This window comes from Mercenaria mercenaria, chromosome 17 (genome assembly GCF_021730395.1).
Source record: "Mercenaria mercenaria strain notata chromosome 17, MADL_Memer_1, whole genome shotgun sequence".
In the NCBI taxonomy this organism is placed as follows: domain Eukaryota; kingdom Metazoa; phylum Mollusca; class Bivalvia; order Venerida; family Veneridae; genus Mercenaria; species Mercenaria mercenaria.
Genome location: NC_069377.1, coordinates 67,478,662 through 67,500,404, shown reverse-complemented (window position 1 = coordinate 67,500,404; position 21,743 = coordinate 67,478,662). Strand labels below are relative to the sequence as shown.

At 34.6% G+C, this 21,743-nt stretch overlaps 2 protein-coding genes across 13 annotated transcripts in view; one reads left to right on the top strand and one right to left on the bottom strand.

Moving 5' to 3' along the window:
- Nucleotides 1-16,059, top strand: part of LOC123536346 (lipoxygenase homology domain-containing protein 1-like) — a 124,778-nt gene extending 108,719 nt beyond the window's left edge. For 5 of the 11 annotated variants that reach the window (XM_053528483.1, XM_053528480.1, XM_053528479.1 and 2 more), the window contains 16 exons: nt 2,966-3,125; nt 3,740-3,894; nt 4,165-4,374; nt 4,931-5,087; nt 5,556-5,761; nt 6,334-6,523; nt 7,104-7,351; nt 7,518-7,644; nt 8,009-8,239; nt 8,498-8,509; nt 10,070-10,249; nt 10,867-11,005; nt 11,401-11,568; nt 11,992-12,104; nt 12,524-12,715; nt 13,284-16,059. In XM_053528483.1, coding sequence (XP_053384458.1) covers nt 2,966-3,125; nt 3,740-3,894; nt 4,165-4,374; nt 4,931-5,087; nt 5,556-5,761; nt 6,334-6,523; nt 7,104-7,351; nt 7,518-7,644; nt 8,009-8,239; nt 8,498-8,509; nt 10,070-10,249; nt 10,867-11,005; nt 11,401-11,568; nt 11,992-12,104; nt 12,524-12,715; nt 13,284-13,465 — 2,670 coding nt within the window. In that variant the 3' untranslated portion in view covers nt 13,466-16,059. Of the gene's footprint in view, nt 1-876; nt 913-2,965; nt 3,126-3,739; nt 3,895-4,164; nt 4,375-4,930; nt 5,088-5,555; nt 5,762-6,333; nt 6,524-7,103; nt 7,352-7,517; nt 7,645-8,008; nt 8,240-8,497; nt 8,510-10,069; nt 10,250-10,866; nt 11,006-11,400; nt 11,569-11,991; nt 12,105-12,523; nt 12,716-13,283 lie in introns of all 11 variants that reach the window. The other 6 variants (XM_053528476.1, XM_053528477.1, XM_053528473.1 and 3 more) reach the window with 3 other exon arrangements.
- LOC123536344 (uncharacterized) overlaps nt 1-21,743 on the bottom strand; it is a 377,622-nt gene that overhangs the window by 143,003 nt on the left and 212,876 nt on the right. The window lies entirely within an intron of this gene.

Below are 21,743 nucleotides of genomic sequence, written 5' to 3'. Positions count from 1 at the left end.
AATATATTCAAATGTGTTTTTTTTTTAATTGTGAATATAAGACAACCGAGGCAGTATCACTTGGAGGAGAAAGTCATTCAAAGTCTTAATTTGATTACATCTAATAATTATTTCATTCACTCCAACTGGCATAAACATGAACTTTTAAGGAAATGATGACATATTTCTCTGTTTTTTTTTAGCTTTATTTGGCAATTAAAAAATCTGATTAATCTGACAAAAAACAGAAGTACCCGGTAGCTGACTTTTAACACTGCTCCTATTTCCTTGTATGACCTGTTTTTAGACAGTTATAGATTATTATTATATCTTCACATAATTTACCTTGTTACCTTTATTTTTTTATCGTATCTTTATTCTGTGATATATTATCGTATAATAATGTCACTGATATATGTAGCACAATGAAAAGTGTTCTGACACTTGATATTATAATCTTGATTTTAATGTTTAAGAATTGTTTGGTAAGTATTAATATGACGAAGCAATTGCCATAGTGACTGGTACTATACTTAATTGTCTATATCTGTATACCAGTAATGCAGATGGTGATATGTCCATGTAAAAAGATATTTTGCAGGTCCTGGAAAATATGAAAATGAAGCAAGACCTAATTTATAGAAAACAGACTGTTACATATTTTATACTGTTTTAGCTCTAGCTTATTTCGTTAGAGCAGATTTACATACAATTTAATTGAATATGCAAACAGTAATGAAGTAACACAATATATGAACAGTTTGTTTTGTTCCATAGTCATAGGGTAGTTATGAAAAATGTTTGAGAACAAAGTTTTGTACAGTAGAAGTTTCCTACAATAAGTTTACATGTTTCAATTTTCATTGATCTTTTTTTTCTATTTTTCTCACTATAAAGGATGATATGGATGATTATTATGATGATGAACCCACGGTAATAAATAAGATTGAATCTTTAGCTAGATAGTTCATGCTTAAGATATTTATTTCAGGGCAAATCTTTCCCCACACTTCTGCAAACACTAAAGTTACCCCCCCCCCCCCCACTCCACCCTGCCAACAATGCTTTCATTAGCTATTCTGACTTTTTCAGCATACATAATTATGGTATTTGACTGCAGTATAAATCATAGTATATAAGATGGATACAAGTCAACATTCCCTATTAAAACCTTTTTAACAAGTTAATTGTTCCATTTGTTGTTGTTCAGTTTGTGACATCATTATTAGCGCATTGCAAAATATTATCTAAACATTCTGCTTTAGCAGCCCATTATTAGCTCGACTATTTGAAGAATAAGTAGAGCTATCCTACTCACCACGGCGTTGGCGTTGGCATTGGCATCGGCATCACACCTTGGTTAAGTTTTTCGTACCAGTCCACATTTTGACAAAGTCTTCTGAGATAAAGCTTAGAAACTTTCAACACTTGTGTACCATCACCATGTCCAGTTTTAGGCAAGAGTACATAACTCCATCAAGGATTTTGGCTTAATTTACAAATCTTGGTTAAGTTTTTCATACCTGTTCACATTTTGTGTAAAGTGTTTGACATATGGCTTTGAAACTTTTATCTCTTGTTTATTATAACAGTCTCTATCTGTAGGCAAGAGTACATAACTCTGTCAACTATTTTGGCTGAATTATGGCCCTTTTTCGACTTGGAAATTGGTACAATTTTTGTACAAGTCCACGTTTTGTCAAAACTATTTGACTGGCTTTGAAACTTTGAACTATTGTTTCTCATCATGATTTCCATCTGTAGGCAAGTGTACATAACTGTCAACTATTTTGGCTGAATTATGGCCCTTTTTGGACTTGGAAATTGGTTCAGTTTTCGTACAAATCCACATTTTGTCAAAACTATTTGACATGTGGCTTTGAAACTTTGAACATTTGCTTATCATCATGATTTCCATCTGTAGGCAAGAGTACATAACTCTGTCATGTATTTTGGCTGAATTATGGCCCTTTCTGGACTTGGAAATTGGTTCAGTTTTTGTACAAGTCAACGTTTTGTCAAAACTATTTGACATGTGGCTTTGAAACTTTGAACACTTGTTTATCATTATGATTTCCATTTGTAGGCAAGAGTGCATAACTCTGTCACTATTTCGGCTGAATTATGGCCCTTTTTGGACTTGGAAATCAGTTAAGTTTTTCATACCAGTCCATATTTTGCCTAACCTCTTTGTCATATGGATTTAAAACTTTGACCGTTTGTTTACTATCATAGTCTACATATGTAGGCAAGACTACATAACTAGGACAAGGACTTTTGCTCAGTTATGGCCCTTTTTTGACATAGAAATTAGTTAAGTTTTGCATACCATTCTATATTTTGTCTAAACTGTTTGATATATGGCTTTGAAACTTTGAACACTTGCTTACCATCATGGTCACACATTGCCATATAGTGCAAGACTTATCCAAATCCACAAATGCAGGTACATAGTTTGTCTTATCTATTATTTTTCTTTTGTCTGAAAATCTCTGGTAATATTTTGACACCATACTTCCATCAATTCTTCGAATTGTCGATCCCGCTGTCAGCAGACAGCTCTTGTATAAATACCCCAGCAAAGAACTTGTATATGTCTTGCCATGTGCTTTGGGTTGGAAGCTGGATTTGCTGAAAATTTAATTTAGCAATTAGAATGAATCAATGTACATTTTGTATATATAAGTTGTCGCTCTTTAGTAGAGATGCAATTTTCTTTATCATAGTTGAAGTTGTGTAAGTTAGCCATCTTTTTTCATATTCGTGTAATGTATAGATCATATAAATAGTTCCCTAATAATAACAAGTCTCTTTGAAATATTCTGTTGTTTATATATGTTTTAAGTTGATTATAAAAAAGTATATTTTAAGTAATTAACAAAATTGCAAGGGATAAGGAAGTAAGTAAACAGGTATTTCATGTTGGTTTATTATAATAATTATAACGTCTTTAAGTAATTGCAGGTGTACATGTATATATTTATAGGGATCTATCACCTACATTTTCCCATGCAAGAGATGGTTGGCACGTGATGAGGAGGACAATGCTATAGAACGGGAACTAGTCGCTGAAAAAGCTATACAGGAAGTGATTAAGAATGGTGAAGTTCAGAGTAAAGAAGTGAGGATACGAGATAAACTGGAGAGTAAGTTGGTGGTGCTCTTATCAAGGGAGATAATAGCCCAGTAGTCACTTTAAAGACTTCACAGATTTATTCTTAGATGATGAGAATATTCCATTACTCAAAACAAAACATTTGACTTACTAGATGACTATATCCTTGTGTCATGTGACCAAACTATATTGTGATAGCACACACTGACCTAGCACATTGCTGGAAAAGACTGTGAGACCATTAAAATATTTAGTACATTTGTACATAAAACATCTTGTTCTGACTCATCAAAAATGTCAAATCCAGAACAAGAGAACAACCTTTATAGTTGTATTTACAGATTTAGTTATGATTTGTAAAAACTGCAAAGTGCAGGAGTAAAGTTAGTCAGGTATTTGGTTTCCCTGAACTACAGACTACTTAACAAGCTGAATGTACTAGAATGATATTGTAACTGGGATAAATTTCTATCAGGGACCGTCCTGTACACCCACTTAAGCAGATTCATTGAATGTTATTCTTGTTACTTTTCAAATGTAATAATTTATTACATTTCACACCCACAAAATCACTAACAATTAGTCCCTCACTTTAAATTAAAGTTTAGGAATGAAAAACGTGCATTGTACTTTCTGAATTTTCAGAGAAGATATACACAGTGAATGTGAAGACAGGAGACAAGTCAGGTTGTGGCACAAACGCTAATGTATTTCTCACTGTTGTTGGAGATAGAGGTGATACTGGAGAGAGAAAGCTGGCCAAGTCAGAAACTAACTTTGACAAGTTTGAGAAAAACCAGGTAAGATAAAATGACAATGTTAAATCTTTTTTCATTGGATTAGGTTATATCTACAGCTAATGCCATTGGTGGACTTTACAGCTTAGTAGTTCAGTATGTAATGCACTTTTTGTCATCCCAATAGAACCACTGACATTTAACACAGCTGAATGGGCTCTGATCATGATATTTCACCCAGTTTGTAAGTTTTATATCAAAGAGACAATAATACCATTCTGTTAAGATTTTACCACCCTTGTATCTGACATCTACTAAAATATGTTTTTCTAGATTGATGTATTCAAGTTGGAAGCAGCAGATCTTGGCAGGATATATAAGATTCGTATTCGGCATGACAACTCAGGATTTAGCCCAGCATGGTACCTCGACCATGTGGAGATTGTAGACAGCTCGGATAATGACACTTACATGTTCCATTGTGAAAGATGGCTGGCCAAGAACAAAGATGACATGAAAATTGAGAGATCTTTCTATGTGAAGGTAATAAAGTTTAAACAGACAATCCTCTGTTACAGATAAAATCTGTGCATTTAAATAAAGGCTCACAATTAAAGTCGTTATTTTGTAGGCCTAATTTCTCTGTAGAATTACTAAACAATGTTAAAAAGAAACTGCATAAAACAGTTTGCATATTAATTTATCGCAAATTAATCATAAACTTTTCTATCACAAAGAAATGATTTTCCAAGAGATTCATAATCTGTACTAGGCAGATGTTTGTAGTGTAAGCAGGAATATGCACAGGGATTCTCAGTGACCTTTAAAGCAGAGATAAATAATTTTTATTGTAGTTTTTTAGCCTTAGATGTCGGGTACCGGTAATTATTTGTTTTGTAAGTTTAAATAAATGATTTTGGTTTGGTCATTTGGTTTGGATTGTAAATATTCCAAAGAGTTTCTTAATCCTAGTCTCATCTTCCCTGTCTGTACTTATTTATTATTCCTGGTATGTGTATGATCCAGCTAAGCTAATTTCCAGTTCAAATGTTTTGTGTTACAGCAATTAATATAGCATACCTAATCTTACATTTTGCAGGGTTATGATGGAGAGATGTCAAGTACAGGAACTCTTCGATCAACAAAATATGGCTCCATAGCAAGTCTTGACTCACTACGCAGCACTGATCCATTCTCAAAGAGTCCAAAATTGTCACGGAAACAACTGTCAATGGAAGATATACCTGAAGGACCAAGTATGTGTATTGTCAACAGGTTTTGTACGGACTAGAATATCCCCTGCAAAAGAAGAAAAAGTGTTTGCTAATCTTGTCTTTCTCTGGTTACAGATTTAAACATACTCTGTTTTGAACTAAACTAAGTCAAAACACAGCTTCATTTTCACCATTTCTTTTGTTTTGCAAAATGAAAGATTTGAAAAATACTTCACTGCAGTAACTGTATTTAAATATTACAAAACCAGCTTTATTGCTTCCATAATTTGCAATTTTAAGATGTCAAGAGAGGACCCTTATTTTGTACACCTTGTGAATGATTTCTTTTTATTTTGATAACATCTATCTGTCTAGAAATACAAGAAAAAAAATAAAATATTGTTTCTCTAGAACTAGGTTTCCTGTTTTGTACAAATAATTTCTTTAGGTGTTAGAATTCTGAAATCAGATTTGATGGCTGTTTAACCTTTGAACTGTTTATTGTTACAGCTATACCATACACTGTGAGGGTTTCTACGGGAGACGGGGAGGACAATGGTACATCAAGTAATGTATGGATCATGATACTTGGTCCAAGAAAGAAATCAACAGGACGTCTTTTCCTCGAACTTGCACAGAAAAACACATTTGCTCGTGGCTCAACAGAAATTTTCTCCATTGAGGCGGTGGACATTGATGAAGTCAAGAAAATTGAGGTGAGATCTGATACTGAAAAACATCAAATGTAAAAGAATGGAACTGTGTGTACAGTGTAACATCTAAGAAGCAAAAGCCTCCATGACAAAGCAGATAGTTACCTTTCCGTAAAATTGTTTACATAAGAACAATCTTAGTTTGTAAATTGAACAAATCTTGACCTTCCTGGCATTGTTGCTTTACAAATGTTTTATTGCAGACTAGTAGATATTACTTATAGTCATACCAAAATTGAAATGGGAAAGATGTTGGGATGGATTAGATAAATCAAATCTGTCCTTTTGCCTAATCCATAAAAAAGTATGGCTGCTATACTATATAAATATTCTATGGTAGATCAAAACTCTGAAAGTTAATATGACAGTTAATAATTCAAGTTTACGGTGTTTAAGACATAGAGTTTGGAACCAGTTTGTCTTGGCAAAGTGTTCCTAGTTTGTTACTAGATCAGTTATAAAGGAATATAGTATTTTAGGCTTTTATCTGTGACATGTTGTCCTTTGTCATATTGTCTCAATATGTAAGTATGTAACATGTTCTCAATGTTTCATATGTGACATTTATGTTACAGGTTGGACACGACGGTACAGCACCAGGTACTGGGTGGTTTGTGAAGCAGGTTGAGGTAGATATGCCAACTAAAGGCAAACATTACACGTTTGCATGTAGACAGTGGTTAGCACGGGACAAGGGTGATGGCAAGACAAGTAGAATATTCAGCGTAGATGATGGAATCAGCTCTATGTCCTCATACAAACCAAGTACGTTAAATCGTCCGTTAAGCGCCAGAAGGGGCTATCAGCATTCTTTGTACATATGTGGATAGCCGCTTCTGGTGCTCAACGGACGAAATGTGTGATCACATCTTTGAAAAAAAAAAAAAAAACTTTTTGCAGAATGTTCAGTTCTTAATTTAAATGCAAGTATTTGTTATGTATGGAACTACTTTTTATGCATTTACCAAATAAACAAGGATGTATGTTAGGTTCACAGACACCTATCAACTTTATTGACTGGTTAAGGTAAGACTACCTTAAATTTCTTGCCACTGACTGAGATTTTGAACATTGCAATATTGTTGTGTAATTCTTCACTGTGAGGATATGTATCTGGTTTGTTAAAGGCTGGTGGTTCTACTTTGGTGCTACAAATGGCTGAAAGTAGTGCCAGGAGAGGCTTTTGGGGTATATTTCTGCAGTTTATAGGATCAGAGGTTTAGCATAGGACCTTGGCTGTTGGAAAAACCCATCTTAACAAAAAACTGAAAATAGTTTCACAATCAAATCTCAAAATATTTCTGAAATTATTTCAAAAAGGTTTGGACTATGTTTTTGTTTTCAGTGATTCCCTATGAGATGACAGTGTACACAGGAGATGTGGAAGAAGCAGGAACTGATCAGAAAATTACAATGACTGTGTTTGGTGAAAAGGGTACAACTACACCACAGGTGCTTGAAAATGCTGGTGACAGGTTCGAGCGAGACCGGGCTGACTTCATAAAGCTTGAGCTTGAAGATGTGGCTCCTGTCAAGAAAATGAGAATTGAATGTGACGGCAAAGGCAGTCGACCAGACTGGTACTTGGAAAAGGTAATTTAAATTGAAACTGTTGCTTGCCAGTTTTGTAGAAAGTATGATACTTAATTCAGGTTATACAATGTCATGTGTACTGGTAATCAGCAAAGTATTTGTTAATTTTACAGCATCTTAATCAAACTCGTGCTCAGTGACTATGTTATTGTTATGTACATTTCAGATTGAGTTACGCAACATGTCTACTGGTGTATTGTCAGTGTTTGACTGTAAGGGTTGGCTCAGTAAAGCTAAGGGAGTGCTGTCTAGAGATATGCCAGCTAGAGAAGGCAGAAAGATCATGGTTGACAGTAAGTTATCTTCTTTGTAATTTCTGTGTATGTTTCACAGTTTTTCTAATTTGAGTGTAGTAAATATTGCAAAGAGTACATTCAAAGGTCTGAGAACAGTCTTAAAATGTTGAGAATAACATTAGTAGGTTCATCCTGCTTTTAAATATGTTTTATCTGTAATCCAATGAAATGCCAAAGTTTGTTTGTCAAGCAAAAGCAGTACCACATGGACGTTATGTAGCCTGACAAAAAGAATGAAATGTGGTTGCCGTCCTTTTTGGAACAAAGGCCAATTATATACAGCTTCAAGTTGTAACTGAATTTATAGTTTCAGGTGACTTCAACAAATAAAAATAATTTATGAGGATCTATGTTTTTTCAGAAACAAACTATAAGATAAATGTGAAGACGTCAAATGTGAAAGGTGCAGGAACTGATGCTAATGTTTATGTCACGCTATTTGGAGACAACGGAGATTCCGGGCCTCTTCATTTAAAGAAATCTGAGACATTTAAAGATCCATTTGAGAATGACCAGATGGATGTGTTTTTATTCAATGATATTCTAAGTCTCGGTGAACTATCCAAGTGTCGAGTCTGGCATGATAATAAAGGTTTGTATTAGGATATATTATCCAGCTCTTTGCTCTGTTTTGACATTTGTTATCATAAGCTTACTCTGTAAGAATAGCATTATTTATATTTGATTATTTTACTGATGTGCAGATTTCTTTGATTGTGCTCGATTATAAAACTGGAAAAAAATACATAAAATTTAATGTACTTTTGCCATAACTGTACAGTTTATCACATGCTTAATGTTGCTTATATGTTTTACACATGTATCATGCTATAACTTTGGTATTATATAGGTTCCATACCAGGTAAATAAAGTAGACTAGATAGCCTCTCCTTGCAGTAAACTGCAGAGTGAATTTTCTTAAGCATTCAGTGCATTATAAGGTACTCTTAAGAAGACATTCACTCTCCTAGAGTTTTTTTTAATTGTACAAAGTATGCAAAACCTAAACGTTCTGTGATGGGTAATACCTTGAAAAGGGCTACTGATATGTTTACACTCAGTGCAATGATATAAAGATTCTATATTGCTTTTACCTAATCAGACAAGTCTGGTACTCTATTCCACATTTGAATTTAATTATTTTGTGAGTTTGCAGAATTTGAGTTATGTTATAGTTCATACATTTGCATATAGATTTAATTTAGGATGCACAACTCTTGTATTAGTTACTTGTAATCTGCACTATTTAGTCCCAGTTAAAGATTTTTCTTTTAAATCAAGGTCTTCTGAATGAAGGTAAAATATGACGTGTCTGTAGATTTGATTTGTTCAGTTCGCTAGAATGTAACACATGTATTTTCTTGCTAAAGCAAAACAAACTTTAAAAAAAAAAAGCTATAAATTGAGGAAGAATGTTTAAGCCAAGGAGAATAACTTTTCTCTCTCGGATTTTACATGACATTGAAGTTCTTTAAATTCCTCTTTCCAGCTTTCCAGTTAAATTGGCATGGCACTGGCCATAAGCAAACATACTGTCAGAGATTATAAGTGAACTTCAGAATCTGTGCTACTCCAAAAGCTTTGCTGCATTGTATTGTTATATTTATGCTTCAGCTGCATTAAGACCTAGCGTTGCTTTTGTGCTCTTTGTTTTGCCAACAGTGTCATTAATTTGGCTAGTTTTTTTAATGCTAGAACAAATGAAAATTTGATAGAAATGTGTTCATTTAAATTTAATCAGTTAAAATTGTATCTTGTTAAGCAGTAATTCTTGGCTGTAACCTGTAGAAGAGTACTTGGCATTTTGAATTAAGACATGATTATTTCAGGTACTAGTGCTTTGTGCATTAAACTGTTTAATTCTAAGTTGAAGTGGAACTTGCCTGAAACATATGGATGCTAAAATAAATAAGAGTTGTTGAAAAAACAAATTTGACTTTAAGAAACAATGGCTTTCAACAAAGATTATATGGGTGACATGCCTTTTTCATTGTTTAAAAAAGGTTTGGGGATGAGCGAGAGTGAAGGCCATCCATATGGACATCACCCCTCAAGTTTGTGAAATTTTTCCATTCTAAAGTGTAGGTCATACTTTTAATTCAGTGATACTGCAGGCACATGTAGTGTACAAGTGCATATTTTTTTTCCAGGATGGGCAGAGGTTGGGGGCACCCATGAGACTTAAATCTACCCTTCTCCCTTGAAACCTGTGACCTCTCCTTCAGCCCCCTACAAATTGTTTTAGGCAGACAAAAAGTGTTCTTTTCTCTGACTGTGGTATTGAGATGGGTTGGGGCAAATAATCCCATTAAGTGATAGCTCTAGTTTTCTCGAGATAGTTTTTTCTTAAAATTGAAAACCTACATTTCTTTCATTCCTAGTATTGCAGTTAAACAAATACATGTACATATTTTACATCCAGGATTTGGAGCAGCCTGGCACCTGGCTTACATAGAGGTTGAAGACATAGGAACCAGGAAATCATACACATTCCATTGTAACAAATGGTTGTCCAAGTCCGAAGATGATAAACAAATACTGCGAGAACTTACATGCAGCACAGCAGCAAAGGGCGGAACTCCCGACATGAAAGATAAATCTAGTAAGTTTTACTGATATCTATGTAATACACTTTTGTGACTTATTTAGTGTACTGCACCTATGACTTAGATAGTTTATGGAGTACATAATCTGCCTGGTTTTTTAAATAGACAGTGATCTGAATTTGAGCTCATCAGCTGTCCTGTTTCAAAATCAACTACATTGTTTGATATACTGAGGTACATTTGTCTATAACTTGCAGAATGGTCTGGTAAAAATTAACTGGAAAACAAGGAATGCAGTTCTGTTCACAGTTAAAAAAAAAATCTTAAAGAAACCAATTTATAACTGAAAAGAATTGCGAAATACAACAAATGTGTAAATTTTACCACAAAATAGTATAACCCGTTATTAGGATCTCAGTAGAGCAAGTACCTCCCTTCAGTGCAGAGATTTTCTTTCCATTTACACCTTCTTCCTTATAAATCAACTGCTCAAAATCAACAACCTCCATTAAACACAAATAACTCTGTCTTCTACTCAGGTTGCACTGTATACATTTTGTATTATATACTCTGATGATGGAGTGAAATCAAGAATTATTTTGTTGAAAAGAATGTTAGCGTAATTGCACCTAGTATTACGAATGTATGTATTATTGTTTGAACCATGTTCCAGGTTATGAGATAGAGGTGAAGACATCTGATAAGAAAGAAGGGGGTACAATACATAATGGCTGGATTATACTGGAAGGGAAGAAGCGGACTTCTAAAATTTTCAGACTAGAAAATAGTGCCACAAATAAAATATTACGCAAGTAAGTCTTTGGAGTATAATCAGAAAAAAATATTTTTCCTCATAAGTTAGAACATTAGCTAACTTAATTAAACCAGTTGTGGAACTGACTTTAACATCATGGCTATTTCTTAGTTTCACCTTAACCTAAAACATTTTGTTCAAGTTCTACAAGTCTTTTGTGAGGTAGCTGTATAAAGCTGCTTTTTAGTTTGAACTGAAGACTTTGTGAGTTACGTCTTAGAGCAAAGTTTGTAGGAAATTGATTCTTGGTAATATTTAGTCAGTCATCACCACTATTGCATGTTATTACAAGCAAATACAGTTAAAAGATACTCATATATTTATGGAACTTCACTGTCTTTTATCTATATTTATATCAATTTTTTTCATTTAAAAATCTCATTTCATTTCCAGGGGTAATGTTGATCACTTCACATTCCCATCTGCCCCACTGGGAGAGTTAGAGAGATGCATTGTGGGAGCATTTGAACGTGAAGATCGTCCTCTAGGTGATGCTGAAGGCAGAGAAGCAGAATGGCATTGCTTTGAGATCAGTGTAACTGATGCTGCAAAAGGCAAAAAGTAAGATCATGTTACATAATGTGATAGGAATTTTTGTTTGTCAAGTTGTCATGTTTCTGTGAACACATTAATTGTGACATTAGCTTTAGTTATATAAATATTGTTAAGGGATAAGGAAAGAGTGCTGTTCACTGCTCTCCCCTTTTTAAAACAAGCAGTAAGCTAGATATTAGTTTTTAAAAAATGATATTTCAGATTTAGCTGTTTTAGTTAAGAAGAGTACATGTACAGTTTAACTTCATCCTTAAAGCAAGTTCACAGAGATTTTACTAATTAAGTATTGAAGTATTGCAGTGTGACTGGTTACAATGTATCATCTTTTCAATACAAAGCAGGAAAGTTAATGGCTTCTTTATATCTCATATTACTGGAACACAGATTTCCTTGTTAACACTAAAATAAGTGCAAGTTCTTTATGTTTAGGTATATATTCCCATGTAAAGAATGGATACAAATCAAGGAGAGGATAAATAAGAGATATGGCAAGTCTCTTGATGTGAAGAAAGTCGAAGAAAGTCAGACCTCTATAGTTAGAAGTAAGTCAATAGTTGCAATAAAAAATTGATGTGAAATAAATAAAGTACAGTTGAAACTCAATATCTCCAACTATCCTGTCTCAAACTTCCAGCTATCTTGAAGACATTTACAAGTCCTGTCCTGAAAACATGTGAACAAAATATCATTTTAAGTCAAATTTCGGTTATCTCAAAGTAAAATACTCGATCCCTTGGAATTCGAGATTCAACTGTATTAAAATTCAAATAAAATTTTCAAGGTTTTGTATTATATAAATGATAATTTTATTAGTGTTTGCTTGTGGTCCTGATTAGGTGATAATAAATTTGGTGTAAATTGTCAGGCTTGTTATATTATAACACGGTTTGGAGCACTTTATTTGTCGTCAGTTTTATACAGACAAAAAATTCAAACTAAAAATGAATACCATATTTTTCAGCACTGGCAAGTATCAAGTATGAGATAATAGTGTACACAGGTGACAAGTTTGGTGCAGGTACAAATGCCAACGTTTATGTAACATTGTATGGTGAGCACGGAGATACAGGAAAACGTGCCCTCACACAGTCCATGAGAGATCTGTTTGAACGCAAACAAGTGGACAAGTTCACTATAGAAGCCGTTGATCTAGGTAAAAAAAGTTAATTACTACTATGTCTTCGTACTTTAGTCTTTATACTTTTTTATTGAATATCGGTACCTAATTTTGCATGGAATAGGTTGTTTGTTGTTTAAAGATGAACTAACCTCATCTTTCACTGACATATTTTATCATTAGATAACGATTTAAATCTGACAAATCCTCATCAAATATATTTAACTTTACTAAATATAGAAATTGTAAATGTAGAGATGTAACCACAGTTACAAGTCGCATCTAGTAACAGCAATGCTAAAAAACGTCCAGACTTTCTAAGTGGCATAACATCCATATTGTGTTTACCTACACATCTTTTAGTTTGTTGTACATTAAACCTTACAATACAGTACTGTTTATACCCACTAACATGTTAATGTGTCTACATATATACTGCATGGTAATTTTATATTACTTATTTAATAGTAATGCAGTTAATGCATCAAATGTTAGACTTGTCAGTTCTGTGCTTAAATTTCTGTTGAACGTTTTTGTCTGAAGGGCTTATTAGTCCAGTCAGCGTCGTATTTTACAAAGTTAACACAAAATTAATTGCTTTCAGGAAAATTGACCAAGATACATGTGGAACATGACAATAGTGGATGGAGACCAAAATGGTACTTGGATCGTATTGAGGTGTTAAATACAGTCAATAATGACTTGACAGTTTTCCCATGTGAACAATGGCTGGATAAAGATGGCGGGGACTGCCAGATTGAGCGAGATCTCTATCCAAAAGACTAAACTCTGGCTCGATGGCTGTGCTATATAGACTGGATCACAGAAATTTTAATCATCTCCATTTTTTCTTGTGCAACACTTTACACATATTATAGAGAACACCAGTAACTAAATCAAGATAAACAGATTTTCTATGACACCTAACAGATACATTTTGTTGTACATAGTTTTTTTTGTAAATATTGTAGCATATTTGTGTTTATAAGTGCTGGTAAATAGACAGTTTCATAAAAATCTTGTCAAAACCATGAGGAGATACACTTTTAATTTTATATTTAATGTCCTAGTTTTTTTTATCTATTTACAGTTTACATATTTGTATAATTATGAAATGCATTTTGCTGAGCTTTTATCATTTTATTCTATGTGATGTTTTTCTCCCACCAACTGGACCATTGGCAGCTTTTATTGTCTTCTATTAAAGCTATAATTATTTGCAAAATGACTTTTTAGTTCTACCCTTTTTAAAATTTTCTCACTTAACACTATGTTGGATGTAGTCAGAACCTGTAAATGTATATAAACGTTAAGTAGGTACCAGGTTTAACTTTTAACCCTTATCATGCTGGACACGATTGATTCTGCCTTTGCGACCAGTGCAGATCATGATCAGCCTGCACATCCATGCAGTCTGATCAAGATCTGCACTGTTCACTATTCAATCGGTACGTTTTTGGTAATCACCCCTTTTAACAGTTAATGGTACTGTCCAAATTGAAAGCTGGACAAGTTCATTATAGAAATGGAGCAGGGTAAGGGGTTGCTGTTGAAGATCATCTTCAAGTTAAATATGTCCAATCATTCTGCTAACCTGTGAATGAAAACAAGGTTTGTTGAGTAAGTAGTACCCACATTATTTAATCCTGCATTTCCAATAACTATACATGTGCTCACATTGATATTGCCTTATCATTTTAACATTGTTTATGCTCATATGTTTTTCTTTTTGGAAACTTGTGATATTGTCAGAATTCAGTGAACTCTGATAAAGGAAATATGTTAACATGATTTTGACACATAGGAAAGATAAACCAACAAAAGAATAAGATAAAGGTTCTATATTTTGTGTGAACAATTATTTCGTAAATCTCTATCTACATTGTAGCTCCGAGTTTCCCTGAATACAGAATAGTTGCCTGCTAATAGTTTGAAGTTAGGGTCGCTGATTTTACTTAATAATAAGGTTTTCAGATACGGTGCCAAATTCAAATTGTTTGCCATAACTTCAACATGATTTTCTTACATTGGCAGCAGAAATTGACATTGTTTCTTTGTTTTGTTTATTATAGATGGTCAAACTAGCTGTGATATTTGTATAGATGTACATTCATGTATTTTATTTATTTAACTCATTTTATAAATAAAAAAACTATCATTATATTCTTTTTTAAACAGTTCATCCCTATCACCTTAATAACTTACTTCTAATTGTATTTTGTATTTATGTCATTTACAGTTACACTATTTGTACATAATGTAATTATTTTTTTGTGAACTCGTGTATAGTCTCGTATGAAGTCCAATAAAACTGTATTTTAGGCAGATTTGCTGGAATTATTTTAACACAGAACCTTCTTACGGACAGATTTATACATAATGTATTTTATCAAATGTTCGATACATTCCTACATATATGGCCAACTTCTACATTTGTACCGACATGCATGTTAATACCTGTAGTCTAGTCTTTTATACTTACATTCCATTGTATCGTTGTATACATACACATCTGTGATAGACAATATAATCCCACCAGACAACCATTCTTATAGTTAATGAAATATGTTAACTGGTCAAATGACACAAACTTTATTTTTTTGTAATGACAGAAATATTGTAGATATGGTGTTGAACTTCTTGAAGAAGAAACAGCAGAGGAGGGTGGAGTGGGGGGTATTTCTTTCACTGAATATTGGGTTTCTTTTAGCCGTGATGGAACTATCCGTAATACACAGAAGAAAGTCTTTTTTCATGAGAGTATAATATAATTTAGGACAATCTAATAAATTGCATGTGTGATAAAAATGAACAATCCCTGTCCAGTTCAGTTTAAACAAGTCTTGTACTGTGCAGATGAAACCAGTTTCTTTTGATGTAAATATTTGTACTTTTTCTTATTTTATTTCAATGTACCCATTATACCAACGGTGTTTGAAACTTGCAGATTTATCTTTCTGAGCGATTAACCACAGAAAATATAATTTCCATAATACAACTCAAGAACACCCCTTTTAACACTATTGTCATTTACAATATGTCAAACATTTTTACAGATATTTACTGTAGATATGTAGGTTCATTAGTTATATTTTGTTCACTTGTTTATATGTCCCATCCATTATTAAAAACAATCATACATTTAAATCTATCATTAATTTCGAATCAACAGTGTATATTTGTGATACAAAATGTATTTGTCCAGTCCCGCGCTGCATTTTGCTGGCTGTACTGTTGTACTTAATTATATTATTTATAAACCATTTTAGTTACACCTGGATTTTAGGGAAAATTGTACTTTGATATTTGTTTCATATTCTTATTCTTGTTAGCAAATTCTGTATCTGTTGAAAAACTAGAAATAAAGTCTTTAAATTCAACTGTTTGATTTGATTTTTACTCCCTAAAGTTGGCTTGTAATTAGCACTAACACTAATAGTTCAGGTCAAGCTTGTGGCAGTGGCAAAATACTGTTTCTTGCATGCCCAACAGAATTTTCCCATGTTTTTGGCGGTACTGGAAAAACTAGTCATATCTTGGTATAAGACGACTCTCATGCTGTAATACATGAATATGTGCATAAATCCCTATGCTACTGTAACAAAACAGTGCTTAAATGAAAAGCTTTTATTTTATTTCTTCTATGTGAAGAATGCTGTAAGCAAGAAAAAGAATAATCTGCCACTGGTAGAACATGCAAATGGAATACCCGTCTCTCGGGGTGACTGATTTTGTGGCAACTTGCCAGAGATTCGTTACCCTCATGCCAGATATTTCAATCCGCACATTCAGCCAGTGAAAAAATCTTATGAAGTATGCCAATTAACATTATCAAGACATTTGGTACACATCTGGCTAGAACCAACAACCTGTCAGTTGGATTCTTCATGTGGTATAATATGACTTTATCACAGTACTATGGATGGATCAAAAACTGTCAATCATTAATGTTTACATAAAACAGTCGAATACGATTGACCTAGTTTACACAATAGACCACGTGCATTTTGTTTGAGATACCGCTTGTGAGCACTTGACCTTGGTATGAATAGAATAACAATACAGATGAAATTAGATGAAATTTATTGACAAAAACTGGAACTGTCCGTTACATCATGGAGCCTAATTTGGAATACAACAAAAGCAATGAGAGGTATTTATCAAGAAAATCTTAGTTATCTTGTAAATACCATGTAGTCTCTATACTTCAATACAGTGTTGCACCTGGATCTCGTACTCAACCCTTGATTCAAGGAGACACAAAATAGACATTGTAAACCTTTGACGTACAAGTGAGACCAAGCCTAGTGTTGAGAGCACAGCAGAGCATCTTGGTAAGGGAGAATTTGTGATACTGGCAAGTAATGTCAATATCCCTCTATATACGAGTTGACTGAACATGAAGAAGACATTGTATTATACCAGATTTGTATAGAAAAGGCGCTACAAATAAAGGGGAGCCACACAGGGTGCAATTCATCCTCTACTTGTACTGGTACAGAGCAACCCGACGGGGCCCCAGAACAGGGTGATGTCCTTTAGATACAGACTTTTATGACTAACTTAGCCAAGCTCTTGGTATGCAATACCAATAACGGTACATGTGAAGCAGACCGACCCCCCCCCATCATCAGTACAGGGAACTATTGTACCCAGTTAATATCAAAATCCCTTTATGTTTAGCAGTTACCAATACCAGGTAAATCTTTAACTTCCGGTTTAACAACGACAATTTAGGTATGGGCTTTGGTTTTAAACACATCTCTTAATGGATGGCAAATTAAGGACCAGGCGCAAAACAGATCCGATGAAACTTTGAAAATGTGGCCTTGGTGCGAGCAAGGTATTTGTAAGATTTTGACCTTGTGACCTAATTATTGACCTCTTGTAAACAAGTTTCATATTTATCCTAGAGATCGTTGAGAAAAGCATTCTGACAAACATTCATTAAGATTGGGTAGAAGATATAGCCTCTAGTGTTAGAGCTACTTATTCTTTTCTCTCTCAAAAATAGGTGATTGGTACTATGAAAATGACCAGTGGTACAAACTGATTGATGTATGAATTCTGAAAGATATCCTAATAAATTACTAATAGTGTCCAACAGTGTTGACCAGAACAGAGTAAACCATTGTAATACTTTTGAAATAATGGCAAAAACCAACATTCTTCTTTCACTCACTGCATCATTTTTCAGAGCTGTGCGAAACTATCAAATGAACATGGTGAAAAAGTTCACCTAAACTGTAGGAAAGAGGCTTTAACAACATTTTTCTGCTTTGACCTAGTGATCTGGTATTTTACCCAATTATGTTTTCCAAAGTTCACTAGATTTCAAAGACATTATGACAATCTTTTACGAAAATAAAGTAGACAAGAGCACCACCAGTGGGTGCCATCGCTTGTCTGTAAATGCTGGATAATATGCCTACATGCCCATCTAATGATGATAAACAAGTGTGCATAGTTTCAAAGCTAGTGTTCTTACAGTATTCAATTAAACAAACATTTTAATCAAGAAATTCAAGTACAAGAAGGGCCATAATTCTGAAAAAAATGCATGTTAAGGGTTACGGTTCTTGGTCTACCTATTCATTTAATGATGATAAACAAGTGTGCAAAGTTTCAAGGCTGTACTAATCCCCAATGATAAAGCGATTCCCGCCGAATTTATTTATTTGGTTTTATAGGTTAGATTCCAGCCGAAACGAGAGGACGAGTCCATTTTATGATAACTGATAAAATAACAATTCATAATGCTTGCTTATTACTTGACAAGTAAATATTGTATCATGTTCATTATTCACTTAAGTGCATGCATTTAATTAATATCATCTTTGATATGTTGCTAAAACTTTCTCATCTGCCATATTGGCTCAAGATATTTCTCTGTCGTGTTGTCACAGAGCACATGAAGGAATCTAAAATTTTTATGCAAAAAAGAAATAAAAAGTAAATGTCGATGCTGACAAAAGATCTGTTTAACATAGACAGTATGCTTTAACTTGAAATTGGTACTAATCTAGAAATATTTAGATTTTAACACGTTAGAAAAATATTGAACTTCCCATGCTCCGTTTTAATCTATTCATAGTCGTGTTTGTCAACATCAAGTTATCTTTGGGGCATACAAAATGTAGTAGCTCTTAGTTTTTGGGAAAAATGAACCTAAAAAAATTTAACCAAGAAAATCAAGTTTTCTTAGTAAAAAAGGGTCATGATTATGACAAAATGCTTATCAGAGTTATGGTTCTTGGCCTACGTAGTCAACTAATGTGTGTGTGAGTAATGATGATAAACAAGTATGCAAAGTTTGTTATAGTTCTTAAGAAAAGGTGGACCTAAACAAAAATTTAAATAATAATCAAGTGATGACAAAATCTTTTCAAAATCAGACAAGCTAAAAAATTTGGCCTCTACAGTGTGAACAAAGTTTGCTAACTAAATTGGCCCAGTTTCAAATGTGTCAAAGACTTTATTGAGGCAAACATTCTGACAAAATTGTGACCTTTAAGTGTCACCCACTCCTGTCACTGTACCTCCACTCAGGCCATAACCAGAATTTCAGTACTTTTGATACCTGGGAAGTAGTTTGAATCCAATACATGAACTGATAAAGATATTACCTTTCACCAAGAACTAACGATGTAGACGCCTGGGTAGAACAGCTCTCGCTATCTTTGAAGCCCCGACCCCATTTTGACAGATCAGGGGCTATTTTATGAATTTCTCCTCAGAGGGCATCTGATGATGCTGAAGACATTGAATTTATTTAATTTTCTTGGGATTAATGTTGCACCAACCCAAGCATAGATCATTTGGCTACTTTCCTCATTTGATGGTGGAGGAAGATCGCAGGTGCCGGCCCCTCCATGCATTATTTCATCACAAGTGAGCACCTGGGTAGAACCACTCACCTTCCTTAAGCCAGCTGAATGGCTTCTTTACATGGATAATTCAATGCTCGGAGCAAGGCTTGGACCAACATATTGAGGAGCAGGTGATTCTACGTCAGCAACCTTAACCACTCTACAACGGAGGCCCCTGAAGACATCAAAATTTGTCAAGAAGCAGCCTTAAATCTTTCACCTGTGTGGATTTGACCTTTGAACTCGGTCTGGGTCTTGCACAAAACCATCATGAGTAAAAATAAAATCATTCCATGGATAACATGAGCCAGGAAGCAATGTGACCTTGACCTTTGAGGAACTGGTTTGGTTATGTACACGACACGTGTAAAATAAAATTAAAATCCTCAATGGATGGCAGTTACATAGAGTGCATAAAACAGACCTTTAATAGAACCAGTCAACCTTTTTTAAGTGTGAATTTTGGCCTTTGAGGTACTGGTCTGGGTCTTTCCCAGGATTCAATCTTGATGTGACAAACATTTGTCAGAAGTATTTTGAAATTCAGTCATTGTCTTGGCAAGTAGTGAACAACAAAATTAAGATTGATGTAAAAGTGATATCAGGTCATTCATGAAGGCTGTCCGAGGACTGGTATGGGACTAGCAATAGTTCACACCGAGCATGTTGCTATGGGAAAAAACAAAAACTGTCTGTTGACAGTGCGCTTGACTATTTGAAGAATTGAAAGTATGGGCTCAAAATATTACCAGAGATTTTCCGACAAAAGAAAAGTAGATAAGACAATGTACCTGTATTTGTTGGGATAAGTCCTGCACTATATGGCAATGTGTGACCATGATAATAAGCAAGTGTTCAAAGTTTCAAAGTCATATGTCTAACAGTTTAGACAAAATATAAAATGGTTACCTAACTTTAATTTGACTTTTGAGCTACGGACCTGGGTCTTGCGCGGGACACGTCGTCTTACTGTGGTACACATTCATGCCCAATAATTTTAAAATCCATGCATGAATGACAAAGATATGAACTGGACATGCCCATCATGAAATATGACCTTTAACGTCTAAGTGTGACCTTGACCTTTGAGCTACGGACCTGGGTCTTGCGCGCAACACGTCGTCTTACTGTGGTACACATTCACGCCAAGTTATTTGAAAATCCATCCATGGATGACAAAGATATGGACCGGACACGCCCATCAATGCACTATCATGAAAAATGACCTTTAACGTCTGTAATATTGACCTTTGCGCTACGGACCTGGGTCTTGCGTGCGACACGTTGTCTTACTGTGGTACACATTCATGCAAAGTTATTTGAAAATCCATCCACGGATGACAAAGATATAGACCAGACACGAAAATTGCGGACAGACCGACAGACAGTTCAAAAACTATATGCCTCCCTTCAGGGGCATAGAAAGGTCCATAACTGAGGTAAAGTCCTTGTCCTAGTTATGTAGTCTTGCCTATATATGTAGACCATGATGGTAAACAAGAGGCCAGTTTCAAAGCCATATGACAAACAGGTTAGGCAAAATATGGACTGGTATGAAAAATTTAACCAAAAAGGGCCATAAATCAGCCAAAATAGTTGACAGAGTTATGACTCTTGCCTACAGATGGAGATCATGAGGATGTGTTCAGTTTCAAAGACACATGTCAAATAGTTTTAACAAAACGTAGACTTGTATGAAAACTGAGCCAATTTCCAAGTCCAACAAGAGCTGTCTCCGTAGGATGACACATGCCCCCGATGGCACTTTGAATGAATAGTTATGGCTGATGTTAGAGTTTAGGACCTTTGACCTACGGAGTTGGGTCTTGCGCGCGACACATCGTCTTACTGTGTCACACATTCATGCATAGTTATTTTAAAATCCATGCATGAATGACAAAGATATGAACCGGACATGCCCATCAATGCACTATCATGAAAAATGATCTTTAACGTCTAAGTGTGACCTTGACCTTTGAGCTACTGACCTGGGTCTTGCGCGGGACACGTCGTCTTACTGTGGTACACATTCATGCCAAGTTATTTGAAAATCCATCCATCGATGACAAAGATATGGACCGGACACGCCCATCAATGCACTATCCTTTAACATCTAAGTGTGATCTTGACCTTTGAGCTACGGACCTGGGTCTTGCGCACTGCACGTCATCTTACTGTGGTACATATTCATGCCA